This window comes from Xenopus laevis, chromosome 2S, assembly GCF_017654675.1.
Source record: "Xenopus laevis strain J_2021 chromosome 2S, Xenopus_laevis_v10.1, whole genome shotgun sequence".
Lineage (NCBI taxonomy): Eukaryota > Metazoa > Chordata > Amphibia > Anura > Pipidae > Xenopus > Xenopus laevis.
In genome coordinates this window covers 93224849-93240274 of record NC_054374.1, presented here as the reverse complement: position 1 = coordinate 93240274, position 15426 = coordinate 93224849, and the positions used below count along the sequence as shown (strand labels likewise).

Genomic DNA, 15426 nt, shown 5'->3' with positions numbered 1-15426 from the left:
AATGGCGGCGCCCATGGCCGCCACGTGGGTAGCGGCGCCGGCGCAGAGACGCCTGCGCGCAAGTGCGCAGGCGCGAAGACGTCACAACGACGCGACGGACGCAGGCGCAGCGCGTCGGTCGCAGACGTGCTGACGCCGACGCAAGGGCGCCAAAAATCCCCTTTAAAAGGACGCCTGAGGCGCCAAGATGGCGCCCGAAAATAGGATCTTGTTCCTGAATAGATTCCTGGGTTCCCTGTTGCTGTTCCTGTTATCCCTGAGTATATTCTTGATTGATCTCTTGTTGTTGACCCCCTGCCTGGACTTTGGACTCTGCTTATATTCTGCCTGCCTTTTGACCTGTTGCCTGAACTCTATTACCCCTTCTGCTAAATCCCTGGATACCACGATCCTGATCCCTCCTGAGGGGCTTCCTCCTAAATCCGGACTACTCCCCAGAGGGAACTCCCGGTTCCCTGACAAGCCCCAGCCCAGCTGCAGCCTGACTGGCTTCTCCAGCCCCAGCCCAGCTGCAGCCTGTTTAGCCTCTACAGCCCCAACCCAGCTGCTGCCTAGAGAGTCTCTTGCTATCCTGCTCCAGTCTCCCTCTCTTGCTATCCTGCTCATGTCTCCCTCTCTTGCTATCCACTCTAGTCTCCTTCTGCTCTAGTCTCCCTCTACACTCTATCCCCAGTTTTATCTGATCCACGCCCGCACCGTCCTGTCCCATTCAGGCTGTTCCTGTTCCACTCCTGCTCCGTCCAGTCTGTTCCTGTCATGAGTCATCGCCCGCTTCTTCCTGCCTAGTCCAGTCCTGATCTTCGCCCTCTACGTCCTGTTCTGCTCCTGATCCAGTCTGACTCTTCATCCTCATCAACCTGTTCCTGCCTTCCCTTTACGTGTTCCCTAGGCACATACAGCTCCTGCCTCAAGGACTCGCCCTTTCCCCATCTGTCTCCACAGCACCCCCTACCTAATCCTTGACACTACAGTCTTTTGTGTTTACAGTATACTGAATGTAGTGTGCCCAATGTTGTAATGCAGAAAAACCTGCAAGCACACATCTTCAGGAAAAGTATAGGAGCTAATTAATAGTTAGAAGTAATCCGTAGTGTTGATAATGCTTAAAGGGATACTGTCATGGTAAAAAAATTTTTTTTCAAAATGAATCAGTTAATAGTGCTGCTCCAGCAGAATTCTGCACTGAAATCCATTTCTCAAAAGAGCAAACAGATTTCTTTATATTCAATTTTGAAATCTGACATGGGGCTAGACATATTGTCAATTTCCCAGCTGCCCCTGGTCATGTGACTTGTGCCTGCACTTTAGGAGAGAAATGCTTTATGGCAGGCTGCTGTTTTTCCTTCTCAATGTAACTGAATGTGTCTCAGTGGGACATGGGTTTTTACTATTGAGTGCTGTTCTTAGATCTACCAGGCAGCTGTTATCTTGTGTTAGGGAGCTGTTATCTGGTTACCTTCCCATTGTTCTTTTGTTTGGCTGCTGGGGGGAAAAATAAACTTTAATTACACTATATAAAATTATTTGAATCTTGTTTCCTTCGGTGTGGGAATTCATAAATATAGCAAGCAGGCAGGAGCCATTTTGTGGACCCTGTTATTAAGGCAAGCCTTGCACCATCTCAAAATTTTGTTTGTGCACCAGAATGGGGGACCTGATGTCCATTCCCATGCACTGGTTACACAATTAAATGGTGAAGGGAAAGGGGGGATGTGGGGAGAGCAATGACATCTAGTAAGTGCTAAATGGAAAGTTAAAGTAATTTGATTGACAGCTGAGATTTTTAAATATGTTTACAATAGCCATGAGTGCTTTAATAAAAAAAAAATTCGGATTTCATTTTTTATTATACAGCTTTTTGCGTCTGGGTGACAAGTCCACTTTAAGCAAAATTAAAACTCAAATTCAAATGTAATAATTTGCCATCTAAATGCTGGCAAGGTCATGTAGAAATCAAAGGGAGTTGTCCTAGGCAAAGCTCAAGTTTTTTGTTTTGAGTTTTTGGGATATAATTACAATCAGTTCAAAGATTTAAGTTTGTTTAGGCCATGAACTCGATCATTACAGTTTTCCCCCCATCCTTTTTCAATCGAGTTTTTGGACTTTTTCATAAATACCTAAGCATTCGAAATCCAAGTTTATACAAGGTAGAAAAACCCTCACACAACTCACAAATTAGATTCTTGATAAATATGCCTCTAAAAGTCAGGAAGCCAAATGGAAACTTAATAACGCAATTTATTTAATCACAGGGGCGATCTTGGGGGGGGGGCTGCTGCTGCCTGAGGCGCTTGAAACATCTACATCGCAGCGGGTCAAAGGGGGGGGGCTGCAACGCTAGCGCAATGAGCACATTAGCACTCTCTGCACTAGAGGAGACAAATTTCCAGGAGCCTGAAATTCGGCTCTTAAAGGGGTTGTTCACCTTCCAAACACTTTTTTCAATTTAGTTGTTTTTAGATTGTTCCCTAGAAATAATGACTTTTTCCAATTACTTTCCATTATTTATTTTATACGTTTTTTCCAAAATCTAAGTTTAAAGTTGAATGTTCCTGTCTCTGGTGTTTGAGTCTGACAGCTCAGTAATCCAGGTGCAGATTCTGAACTGTTACAATTTTGCAACATTTAGTTGATACATTTCTCAGCAGCATCTCTGGAGTATTAGCAACAATTGTATCAATTCTAACAGCTGCCTGTAATGAAACCCAGAGATTCTGCTCAGCAGGGACAAAGATAAGAAATGTATCAACTAAATGTATCCATTTAGAACAGTTTACAGGATCGGCGACCCCCCCTCCCAGAGCTGCTTCAGAAGGAGAGAAATGACACTTTATACTTCAATATTAGAAAAACCGTGACACATAGAAAATAGAAAGTCATTGGAAAAAGTCGTTATTTCTGGTGATCTATCTGATAACAACTAGTTGTTTGAAGGTGAACAACCCCTTTAAAGTTCTCACCTTGCCTCATGGCAGTAGCAGCCCTGTTTAAATAACTGATGTAATTGCATCAATCTGGTTTTGGAGAGAGTGTTTAGCATGGGAAAAATTCACTAAACAGGTGTAAATTCTACTCAGTAGCAGTTACATACATTTAAGGATCAGTACATTCCTAGAGGCAAAGAGCAGACAGAAATTGCTGGATTATAAGTTTATAACTACACATTGCATATCAAGCCCAGTTACACTGTGAAGCAACACGTTGACAATCTGAAAACCATCCTTATTTTAACATTACTCATACATTTTTTTGTACTTACAAAATATTTGGACTTTTAAGAATTCTACCACCTCCAGGCTGATTTGGAAACACATCTTCTAAGAAGAAATATATGTGGCCAACTGGAATGCCTAAAATAGATAAAACACAAATTTAAGTGGGAAATATATTGTAGAAAAAGGAACACACATGAAGTAAGTTATTGGGGATAGTATGATGGCTGAGTTCTTAGTATTACTGACTTGCGGGACAGGGGCCAGGAGTTTGATTTGATCTGCAAACAGTTTCTATGTTTTCCTCATGTCTCCTATACTCTAAAAACACACAGGCAGATTAACTGGATCCCAATTAATTAGTGTATAAAAGTGACAGAGACATTAGACTATTGGCTCCATCAAACAGTAGACTGATATAAAAAATGAAAAATATATGTAAAGCACTGCATGAATGTGATTCTGTTACAAACGGATGTGAACTGTTAAAAGGAACAGTAACACCAAAAAATGGAAGTGTTTTAAAGTAATAAAAATATAATTTAGTATTGCCCTGCACTGATAAAACTGCTGTGTTTGCTTCAGAAACACTACTATTGTTTATATAAATAAGCTGATGTGTAGCAATGGGGCAGCTATTCAAAGGAGAAAATGCACAGGTTACACAGCAGATAAGCTCTGTAGAACATAATAGGTTATCCGTTATCCAATATTTAAACTGTGCCATATAGACTTTTTTCAATTTCCGCCATTGCTACACAGCAGCTTGTTTATATGAACTATAGTAGTGTTTCTGATGCAAACACGTCAGTTTTACCAGTGCAGGGCAACAGTACATTATATTTTAAAACACTTCATTTGTTGGTGTTACTCTTTCTTTAATGTAAAACAATGTGAACTACATACAGAAAAACATTCAATAAAGAATATCAAATACTAAAGTACCTTATGCTACGTTTATATTTACAAACATTTAAACTATGCTGCAAAATAGGATGCCAAATGATAATTTCCAATAATTACCTTAGCCATGATGGCCCCATGTATATACTGTATCTAGTAAATATAATTGCTGGATGCCTTACCTATCAGATCCACAATAATGGAATTTCCCAGCAGCAGAGAAAAACCCATAAGCACCCACGGTAAGAAAGGTGCTTGAAAATTTAGCAGACCAAAGAAATTCATTCGAACATAAGGATTCCTTCTGCTCCAAACATACACAAGCATTATTGTAAAAGCTTGCCCAAAAAACACAAGATTGACAAACAACCCAAAGATCTGGATTGGTATATTAAGGAGCATTATATGGGACAATTTCATTGCACTACTAAACTGGAAGACTCATTAGTATTTATTACACTGCTTGGCAAAGGTAGATTTATCAGAGACATATTATTAAAGATAATTTCAACTTTTCACATATATAAATCTCTGCAAGGCTACACTTTTATTGTTATCATTAGTTTTTATGAAAATATTTTCAAAAAGGGGCCAAGATATTTACAGCTACTGCACATTTGTTAGGCTCAGTGAAGCCACCTCCCCATGCAGTATCAGAACACAAAAACATCCACTTTTGAGCCTCTCAAGAATAGGTTCTCTTGCATTATTAAATGATGCATCTGTGAAGATAAACTTTTTGAGAGATGTTGTTTTTCTGTTATGTTGCCTTCATTAGTTATCATTCTATTCTCCCCATCAACTATTCATATTCCAGTCTCCTGTTCAAACCAATACCTGGTTGCTAGAGTAACTTAGACCCTAGCAACCAGTTAGCTACCCATTTAATGATTTCAAAGGTAAACAGTACTACCTTAATAAATTGGCCACAAATCTGTATTAGCATATAGCAGTAAAATGTCTGAGCTAAAATGTGTGCAGTAAAGGATACAACCATTAACAAAAAACCACCAAAGAGGAACATAAATACAAAATCTGCTGTTCGACCCCAGAATGAACCTTCTTCAAGCATCCTGCAATATCAGTATCTGTGGCAAGTATTCAGGTCAAAGAAAATACTTGGATCTGTAAGTCAGAATAGCTAAGGACATCACCAAAAGTCAAACAGTTTTTAATACACAGACAGGGACATTAGATACTAGCTTTATTGTGAACAAAAAAACATTTAAAGCAATATTTTTTAGGCTTTTTTCCAAAACATTGAAAGCAAACATAGCCAATTGGAAAGCAATTAAAAAAAAAAAATCTTTTTTGCTTTCAGATAGTTCACCAGAAATGTGAAAATGCCCACTGTGTCCAAGCTTGAAATTAGTTTTGTTAGGTATAATCACTGTATACGGGTCTGGTGCTGTCTGCTTGCACCAGACAACAATTTCCCATAACCCATACTGATTAGTACATGGCCTGATCACAAAAGAGATAGGTACCCCCTTCCCCCTTGAAGAATAGCACTCAACAGGTATTGAATAAAGTGAAAAAAATCTTAATTAAAGCCAAATTTTTGGTCACGGTCTGTGACCTTTCTTAAGGGAACAAACAGGAAAGTCTCACAATATTTGACATATATATATATATTCTTTTTCCCCAGTGGAAAGTAATTTCTGAAACAATGTTCAGTGTTGAACTCAGAAATAAAAGTTACAGAAATAGTAATAAAAATAATATAATAATAATAATAATAATAAAAAAGCACTTGAAAAGCACTTAAAAGTCTGGATCAATTTCCATTTATAAAGGATACAGAAAAATCATATTAAATAAAAAATTAAATCCAAATGGTCCAAAAAACAAAAGTTTGTAACTAGCCGCCATATCTGTTGTAAAACAAAGAGGGGGGAAATTACAAAATGTTTACTCACATGTTACAGAAATTAAAGAGACTGCAGCAAAATGTATACTATATACAATCTATATATATATATTGATATATATATATATATTGATAATGGGTTGAGTGCAGAGGACCTCATGTATTTGTCTATATGTATTTTGTGGTCACAGCCTCATTGCACTGCACCCCTGCCTAATGTTTTTTAAAATGAGTGGTGAGCACAGCTTTCCCTTGTTTGTTATAGTTATACAGGAGCAGTGACCAGCTCCTTGTTGTAGCTCCCACCCTTCCCAACTATAGTCAGGTGATCCCACTGGTGTCTAATAAAAGGGCAGACAAGTTTGGGAGTTTTACTTTGAAAGCAGCTAGTAAGTTGCAGGTAAAACTTGGTCCCTTTGTATAATTAAGCAATTGAATTCTTAATGAATCAGATGAAAATTGAGCATAGGACTGGCCAGATATGGGATGACTTTGACGTAGTTGGCCAGCTTAAATATATTGCAATATATGGACAAACAATCCCTGTTTTGTTTAAAGGGTAAGGCATTTTTCAGTAGCAGTATGCACAAAATGTCTCTGTCTTAAATATATTGATAATGGATTGAGTGCAGAGGACTCTTGTATTTGTCTATATGTATTTTGTGGTCACAGCCTCATTGCACCCCCGCCTAATGTTTTTAAAAATTAGTGGTGAGCACAACTTTCCCTTGTTTGTTATAGTTATACAGGAGCAGTGACCAATTCCTTGTTGTAGCTCCCACCCTTCCCCTCTATAGTCATGTGATCCCACTGGTGTCTAATAAAAGGGCAGCCAAGTTTGGGAGTTTTACTTTGAAAGCAGCTAGTAAGTTGCAGGTAAAACTTAGTCCCTTTGTAAAATGTATAATTAAGCAATAGAATTCTTAATGAATCAGATGAAAATTGAGCATAGGACTGGCCAGATATGGGATGATTTTTCAGTAGCAGTATGCACAAAATGTCTCTGTCTTAAATATATTGATAATGGGTTGAGTGCAGAGGACTCTTGTATTTGTCTATATGTATTTTGTGGTCACAGCCTCATTGCACCCCCGCCTAATGTTTTTAAAAATAAGTGGTGAGCACAACTTTCCCTTGTATATATATATATTCTCTTTACAACTCCTATTTTACAAACAGTATATAGGGAAATAGCTTAGAAATTGGCCCTGCAGAACTTGGGAAATATTTTTTGGTGAATTCAATTACAGTATTGCTTTAAGAATCCATCCCTAATATTGATATTTTTACCCTTGGAAATATTTTACCCTTGTAATGCAATAACATGTGAATATAGAACCCCTGCTAAGGAAGCCTTGTCTTGCTTTTATTTTGTATGTGACCCACGTTCATTCTGAGAAACAGACAACCAAGATCTGCTTTAAAAATAATTTCTATTTTATGAATTACAACATATTAAATAAACAATTTGCAATGAATGGTCTGAAATTGAGAATAGTACTCTAATAGAGTGGTCAGTGGTGTAACTACAGGCCTGTGTGGCTGTGGTGAAAAATGCCTCTTCCCTATACAGCCAACTTTGTGCTGCTGTCTTTCTAGGCAGGGTAAAGAAGAGCTTCCTATGGTGACTGAGCCTGAACTTGTCATTGTTTCCTTTCTTTGAATGTTTACTATTGGCCTTCAGAACCTGAGCTTTTGCGGTTGGAATAATACAATGGAAGATCAATATAGTTGAACTGATAGACTATGAATATGAAAAAAAAAATACAATACAAATTTACCACCAGCTTTTTAAACCAGTATTTTCAAATGTGTCCTACATAGAGGACCGACATGTGTAGCAAAGACTGTTTTGCACACACTGGCCTGTCAAAGGCAGATAGTCAGGTACTCGGTGATGAAGGATCTGTACCCTCCTAAACAGTGGATAAGAGAAGAAGTACAAGCAGGGGAACCTTTGCATTTTTATTGTGCACTTCTGCAAAACAGAGCTTGCCCCACTTCTGTTTGCATTGTGTGCAGGTGAAACCTCTCTTTTCCTACATAGAGGATCCTGCTACTGTTATTTATGGTGAATCTGCAGTCCTGTAACCTGTAGCACTCGCATAAAATGGTAAAATCAGCTTGGACTTGCCCACTTATTTATGAAGTGGCTACATAGTATACATACCTGATAATGTCTGAATATCAATTCTGGGTTAAAGTAAAGCTGAAATGGAGTAATAAGTTCTAATTGCTGTAACGAAAACCAAAAGGAAAATGCATGAGCCATGACAAAACTGAAGGTGCTGTAGACAGGCAGTATGCAACATAAATCAATGCTGTTATTAGCTTTGGAATAGATTCAGGACAGTGACATTACAGTATGTAGAGTAATAAGAGGCCTATAGCAGGAATACTAAAAGGCACAGAGGCATTCAAAATGAGCTATAAATTTCCATTATAACAGATACCTTAGAAGCTTCCTTACCAGAAAGTTGTACCCTACCCCTCAACAGTGCTGACACAGTCTTTATTCAAGGGAAGCACTGTACATGGAATTATAGGAGTGTTGGCAAAGAGAACAAGTCACTTTCACTTAGTCTCGTATTCCCACTCGCAGAATATGTTCGCTGTTCTGTGTGTAGCAGTCTGCTCCTTGTTGCCATTGGTTAACGGGCGGTCTACTTACACATCATTCCTAGTAATTACTACATACGGCTGTTTGCCTGAATCAAAGATGGCCATTTGTTACTGTGACAAATGAAAGACTGTCTGGAATATACTTTGTCTATGGTAGGAAGTTTACTGACAAAGCGATAACGAGGGCATTTTCATTGGTCGTTTAGCTCGACCAACCACAGGTTGGCTATGAAAAGCGCTTCTGTCTGAAAATGTAGTTTGGAGCTTTTGGTGCGGTGTGTAATATATTGCAGGTAACGTGTTCTGTGAAGGTTTAGATAACTGGAAGTTACTGCCAGTGCGCATGGATTGTTTTGCTCTGTGTTCTTTCAGCTTAATGTGCAAAAGCAGTGAGTTTTACCAATGGCACCCAGCGACCCTCAGCGGACACTGTGCTTAGTAATTGAGGCACAGGTGTGTAGCTTCCACGTTCTATACAAAAAGCTCTCCTACCAAACATAGTTGACAGGTTCCTTTAAATTATGGAACATTCGGGCTATTTCCATTTTCTGCATTCCTGGTTCTGACTCCTGAAACAATTTACCAAAGATTAGCTGATAAACAGACTCGGAAGAAAAGGGATTTCTGCTGCCGTGAGTTAAAAACCAAAATCACTGTTCTCTAACTTAATGTATGTGCTGCATGACCATTATCTGTCTGGCATATACATCATCTTCATTGTATACCATGTAACAATTTGAGTTGCCATTATATTTCCAGGCTTTAGGACTTCCACTTACATGTACATGGACAGTCCCTCTTTTCACAGCTCAACCCGCAGTCCCTCATTTGTACTGGAAAGTCCCTATTTTCTCTGCACTGAACAGCCAGAAAAAGAAACAAAGTTTCTAACTTAATTGGCTTTTAGCAGAGAGCACAAAACGGCTGACAGGTACAAATACTGTAAGATACTTTGTAACAATTTTGAAACACAAAAAAAGAGTTTAGATAATTATTTTCAAACTTTCATAACCTGCCAACTTTTGTAAAATGAACATGGCAATTAGGGGTGTGGCCACAGAAAGGGGCATGGTCAGCAAAATTGGCTGCACTATGTGCGAAAAAATTTTCTGTCCCTCTTTATACTTCCAAAATGTTGGAAGGTATGCATTTAAATTGCTTACCATGGGTTTGCTGGTGATAGAAGGTGGTTTAAAGATCATTTATTGCTTTTTTTGCATCCTTGTAGAATGAAAGACAGTCACCCCTAAAAGAGAGCTGTGTGCATCTGCAGGAACAGGGTGAACAAAATAAACTTTATATGTAAATTAAGCAAGTTGGGTTTATACCTGTCACACTCCCAGGTCAGGCTTTTGTTGACTGAATGCACTATTGCATACAGTGCACTCTTTGAGTGTTTTATTACAACAAATAGGCACATTAACATTATACAACATGGTCATATATTACACTTTTTTTCAATCAATAGTACATATCTTATATTTTTTCACAATGTCTTATGATGTTTATTTTGGATCAGGTATGGGACCTGCAGCTTTCTGGATAACAGATCTTCTTACCTTAAGTTTACTAGAAAATAATTCAAACTTTAAATTAATCCAATAGACTTGTTTTGTTTGCAACTGGATTGATTATTTGCAACTGGATTAAGTATATCTTAATTGGTATCACATATAAAGTACTGTTTTATTATTACAGGGAAAAAGGAAATCGTTTTTAAAAAATTGGATAAAATGGAGTCTATGGGAGATTGCCTTTTTGTAATTCAGAGCTCTCTGGATAATGGGTTTCTGGATAGTAGATCCAGTACCTGTACAAAAATGTGTGGTTCATGACTGTTGCTGATATTTACATGACCTTGGTAGTTGTACTCTCTTAGATACCCTAGCAATCCTTATCCTGAGTACAGGTTCCATGGGTCAATTGCGAGTTTAATGTGAAATTTGGGATTAAAGGCACAGTAGCACCAAAAAATGAAAGTGTTTTAAAGTAATGATAATATAATTCACTGTTGTGTTTGCTTCGGAAACACAACTATAGTTTATATAAGAAATCCGCTGTGTAGCAAAGGGGCAGCCATTCAAAGCTGATAAAGGAGAAAAGGCACAGGATACAAAGCAGATAACAGATAAGTAGTGATGGGCGAATTTATTCGCCAGGCGCGAATTCGCGGCGAATTTGCGCGATTCGCCGCCAGCGAATAAATCCGCGAAACTCACGCGAAAATTCGCGTCAAAAATTCGCCGGCGTCAAAAAACGAGACGGCGCCGGCGTCAAAAACGAGACGCAAATTCGCCCATCACTACAGATAAGCTCTGTAGTATACAATGGGATTCTTCAGATCTTATCTGTTACATGTTATGTATCTTGTGCTTAAATTGTTGCCCATGGCTACATAGCAGCTTGTTTATATAAACTATAGTAGTGTTTCTGAAGCAAACACACCAGTTTTACTAGTGCAGGGCAACAGTACTTAATATTGTCATTCCTTTGAAAGACTTACATTTTTTGGTGTTACTGTTCCTTTAAGGCACAGATATAATTGTGTTTAAAGAGATACTACTGACACCAGAAATTGAACCTTTTTTTAAAAATGACTTTGCATGCTTCTTTTAATTTTGCCAAAAAGTATTTGCCCAATGCTTTTACATTATCTATCTGACTCACTGTGATCACCCATGAGGGGGGCTGCCATATTTGTGCAGCAGGAGTCCGTTGGCATTGGAAACTTTAACTGACGGGCTGAGATGGGACAGTCAGGCTGGCAAAACAGTTAGGTTAGGAACTTCCTCTGAAAAAATAGGAAAACCAATACCTTAGTCAAAAGTAGGGTGTTCCCAGATTTATTGAAGTGCTGAAGACACGCAGGTCACATTCAAACATTTCGGGACACCAACTGCTCTTCCTCAAGTGATAACCCATCATAGATCCCAACATTGCTCATATACTGATATTTGTACTGCCATCTAGTGTGCAGCACCTATATTGCAAGCAATGGTACACTTTATATAATTAACATACAATTCCAACAATAGTGATGTAACAACCTTGGTGTAACCACTAAGGCCCCCATGTTTTGTGCCAAGAGTCCAAAAAAAATTTGTTTAAAAAAAAAAAGTTCATATAAAGTTCACATAACGTGAAAATTATTTTTCATATTCTGAAGAAATGGAATCTTTGCAAAAAAACTTGGGGGCCATAGTGGTTACAACGGAATTGTTACATCACTATTGTTGGAATTGTATGTTAATTATAGACCGTGTACCATTGCTTGCAAAATAGGTGTTGCACACTAGATGGCACTACAAATATCGGTATATGAGCAATGTTGGGATCTATGGTGGGTTATCACTTGAGGAAGGGGAGTTGGTGTCCCAAAATGTTTAATCATGACCTGCGTGTCTTGAGCACTTCAATAAATAAATCAGCATGACCTATAGTTAACTTTTTTTAATGTACATTCATTTACATTACATGATTAAGGGAGTCACTCCCGAAACGCGTCGGGTGTTGTTGGTCAGTGACCTGTTGGAATAAACCACCTTTTTGTCTTCTTGAGTTAGTATAACTTTTTTAATGTACATTCATATTTTAAAAAGTAGTTTTTTAGTGTCAGTATCACTTTAAATTAGTGATGCACTGAATCCAAGATTTGGTTCAGGATTCTGTTGAATCTTGCCTGCCCGGCCAAATCTGACCCTTTAAAGTCAAAACATATAGAAGCTGGTTATTTAAGTACAGGTATGGGACCTGTTATACAGATTGCTCGGGACCTGGGGTTTTCTGGATAACTGATCTTTCCGTTATTTGGATCTTCATACCTTCTCTACTAGAAAACAATGTAAACATTAAATAAACCCAATAGGCTGGTTTTGCTTCCAATAAGGATTAAAACTGTACTTAGTTTGGATCAAGTACAATGTACTGTTTTAGTATTACAGGGAAAAGGAAATCTTTTTCAAATCTGGATTATTTTATTATAATGTAGTCTATGGGAGATAGCTTTTTCCGTAATTTGGAGCATTCTTTATAACGGGTTTCCAGATAATGGATCCCATACCTGTAGTTGCTGCTGTGTAATCTTAGCCACTAGATGTCTGCATATAGAGGTATGGGACCTCTTATACAGAATGCTTAGGATCTGGAGTTTTCCGGATAAGAGATTGTTTTGCCTCCAATAGGGTTTAATTATATTTTAGTTGAGATCAAGTACAAGGAACTGTTTTATTATTACAGGAAAAAGGACATCATTTTAAAAAAAAAATTTGGTTTAAATGTAGTCTGTGGGAGACAGTCGTCCCATAACTTGGAGTTTTATGGATAACTGGTTCCCAGAGAACAGACTTGTTCAGGCAAAACTTATTTTCAGATAGTCACCGCTCTGATATTTAGGTAAGGTTGTATTTTGGAAAAAAATATTTTTTAGCGTCATCTGCCAGTTTTTTTTAGGAGGTCAATTTAAGACATCTATCAACTTTGTGTATGTATGATCTCATGCGTTTTGTTGTCATCTTTTTAGGCTCTCTATGAACCCAACCTAGAAAAATGTCTGTTCAGGCAATGTGCTATGAAAGTCAATTCTTTGAGTTCACACCGCAGACCTGCATACTCAGGGTGTACATCACTTTCCAAGACTACTTGTTTGAGATGGCCTTGGTGGTTGAAAAGGTCATCATGAAGAAACTGGAGAGCATGCAGGGGAACAAAATAAGCCATTTCCAGATTCGAGAGAGCACAGAAAAGTATCTTAATTTCATGAGAGAACGTTTCAACTTCCTATTCCAAAAGATGGAAACATTTCTTTTAAATCTAGTACTTAGTATACCCAAGAATGTTCTCTTGTTGGAAGATAAAGTCCACTCTCAATACTCTTACACTAAAGAAGAATTTGAGCATCTCCAAACTGAAACAGAAGCTCTTCAAAAGAAATGCAAAGCGGAAAGCCTGGCAACCCAGAGACTCTTGGCAGAACTGGAGGAACAGAAACATGTTCAAGCTGAACTGGAGAAGATATTAACTTGGTTTAAGGGCCTTGACAAAATATGCAGAGAGCATGGAAACATCCACTTAAAGGAAAGCTTTGGTTTTATGACTCAGACAACAAGGAAGCTGCAGGACACCGTAAAAGAAATAGATACGAAACATAAAAAAATTAAAGTGGGTGGGTCTGCACTGACTCCAAGTTGTCCTCGAATTAGAAAAATAAAGTAAGAGAAATGTGTTTGGGGTTGTAACACTTGTATAATTTTAAGCATTTAAATACAGCAATATTCTAAAACAAAAATTATGTATTTATCTTTTTTTGTATATATACTCGTGAAAAATTCAGTATAAACTAATTTGGTAAGACAGCTTTTACTTGGTAAATGTATTCCAAATGGGTTATTATTCCTAGTATTTATGATATGCAAGCTATCCGTTTCAACCAACCAGTTCTACATGAAAAAAAATGATGAAAAGCCTTATTGCTCCAATATATTACAGCAATAAGCAGCTGCTGGTTATGGATTGTGATCATTTAACTGAAAAACAATTTGCCAAAGACCTTGTCTTACACTGATCATGCTTGGTAGAGCATATATATAAGGATAGCAATAGAATACTGAATATAGCATTTTACTCATTACAGTGATTTTGTATTACATAATAAAAATGAAGCAAGCGAAGTAGCTTAACTCTGTGTTAAAATGTGCTGGACTATTAGTAACTTATAACTATTAGTAACCTACTATGAATTGTGCTCTTGATTAACCATAACACATTCCCTAATACAATCCTGATTGGGTGCCGTTTTCATAAAACCATACTTGCAATCCAATTTTCTTATTAAAGCTGATACTTCAGGCTGCAGGTGGCATTTTAAACAATTTGAAAGGCACATTGCCTGCCTTAAGATTTTTCTCTGTAATGACAAAACAGTACCTTGTAATTGATAACTAAGCTGCACAAATCCCTATTTTAGTAGAGATAGTAAATTATGGAGATTGAGACCTGGATAAGGGATCTTTCTGTAATTCCATACATTCCAGATAATAGAAGACCTGTATCATTAGTATCACTTGGTCTATAAATATTTGTTCTCTGTTAATTCACCACTCCTGTACGGAATGCAGCATTGGAAATGGGAAGAAGCGGTTCTGCACTCCGAATTTAAAAAGTCAAAAAGCATGCAGCATTGTTTTAAAGACCAGCTGTATTTGTGTATGGCTTTTCATGCTGAGTAAAACCAGATTGTCTTTTTCTTTTTTAAAGAATTTAATTTATTGTTTAACATAAAATAAGTCAGTTTAGCCATTTGTTTCCAACTTGATGCCACTGGGCAGTTATGCTTAAAATTAAACTTTCCTTTAAACTGTAAAAATGACAATGATGCAAGAAAACAGGAGCAGAAAAAGAAAGAGCGTAGATGTGTAGCGACGGGAGACTGTCGGCATAGTTTTGAGAAGTTCAATAGACACATTAGCTGTGCATTAGGGGCTCTGTTATGATCCACACAGTTCTATTGCTTTTGTGGTGAAAGAATAGCCGTTTCATAAGGGAATGCTAATATTGGTAAAGAACTATGTTTTTGCCAGCCCTCTGGGGATTTCTTTAGCATGATTAATTTCTTCTCTATAAAGTTCACTTCTGCCTCATCTTGCTATACTGGGGCAAGTTCAGAAGATGTTAAAGCGCATCCCTGTACCTGCTCTGCACTTAATAGGCCCAAAGAGTAATGTTGGGTATGCATAAGATATACTATGAATTGTGCAGTACTGTAGAAAAGTTACAATATATGTGGGTGACATCATCCCAGTATGGGATGGTGTCATTTTGCCA

The 15426-nt window shown here is 37.8% G+C and overlaps 2 protein-coding genes across 2 annotated transcripts; one reads left to right on the top strand and one right to left on the bottom strand.

Moving 5' to 3' along the window:
• Positions 1-3255: 3255 nt before the first annotated feature.
• Positions 3256-9809, bottom strand: derl2.S (derlin 2 S homeolog). The gene is given in 8 exon segments (XM_018249700.2): positions 3256-3350; positions 4298-4493; positions 5110-5203; positions 5917-5965; positions 5968-5989; positions 8156-8273; positions 9100-9176; positions 9771-9809. Coding segments are annotated over 8 exon segments (690 nt in total).
• On the top strand, positions 6341-14273 carry mis12.S (MIS12 kinetochore complex component S homeolog). The gene is made up of 2 exons (XM_018249698.2): positions 6341-6385; positions 13127-14273. Exon 2 carries the CDS (start codon positions 13153-13155, stop codon positions 13816-13818), a length of 666 nt encoding a protein of 221 aa, XP_018105187.1. The 5' UTR covers positions 6341-6385; positions 13127-13152; the 3' UTR covers positions 13819-14273.
• The last annotated feature ends 1153 nt before the right edge of the window (positions 14274-15426 follow it).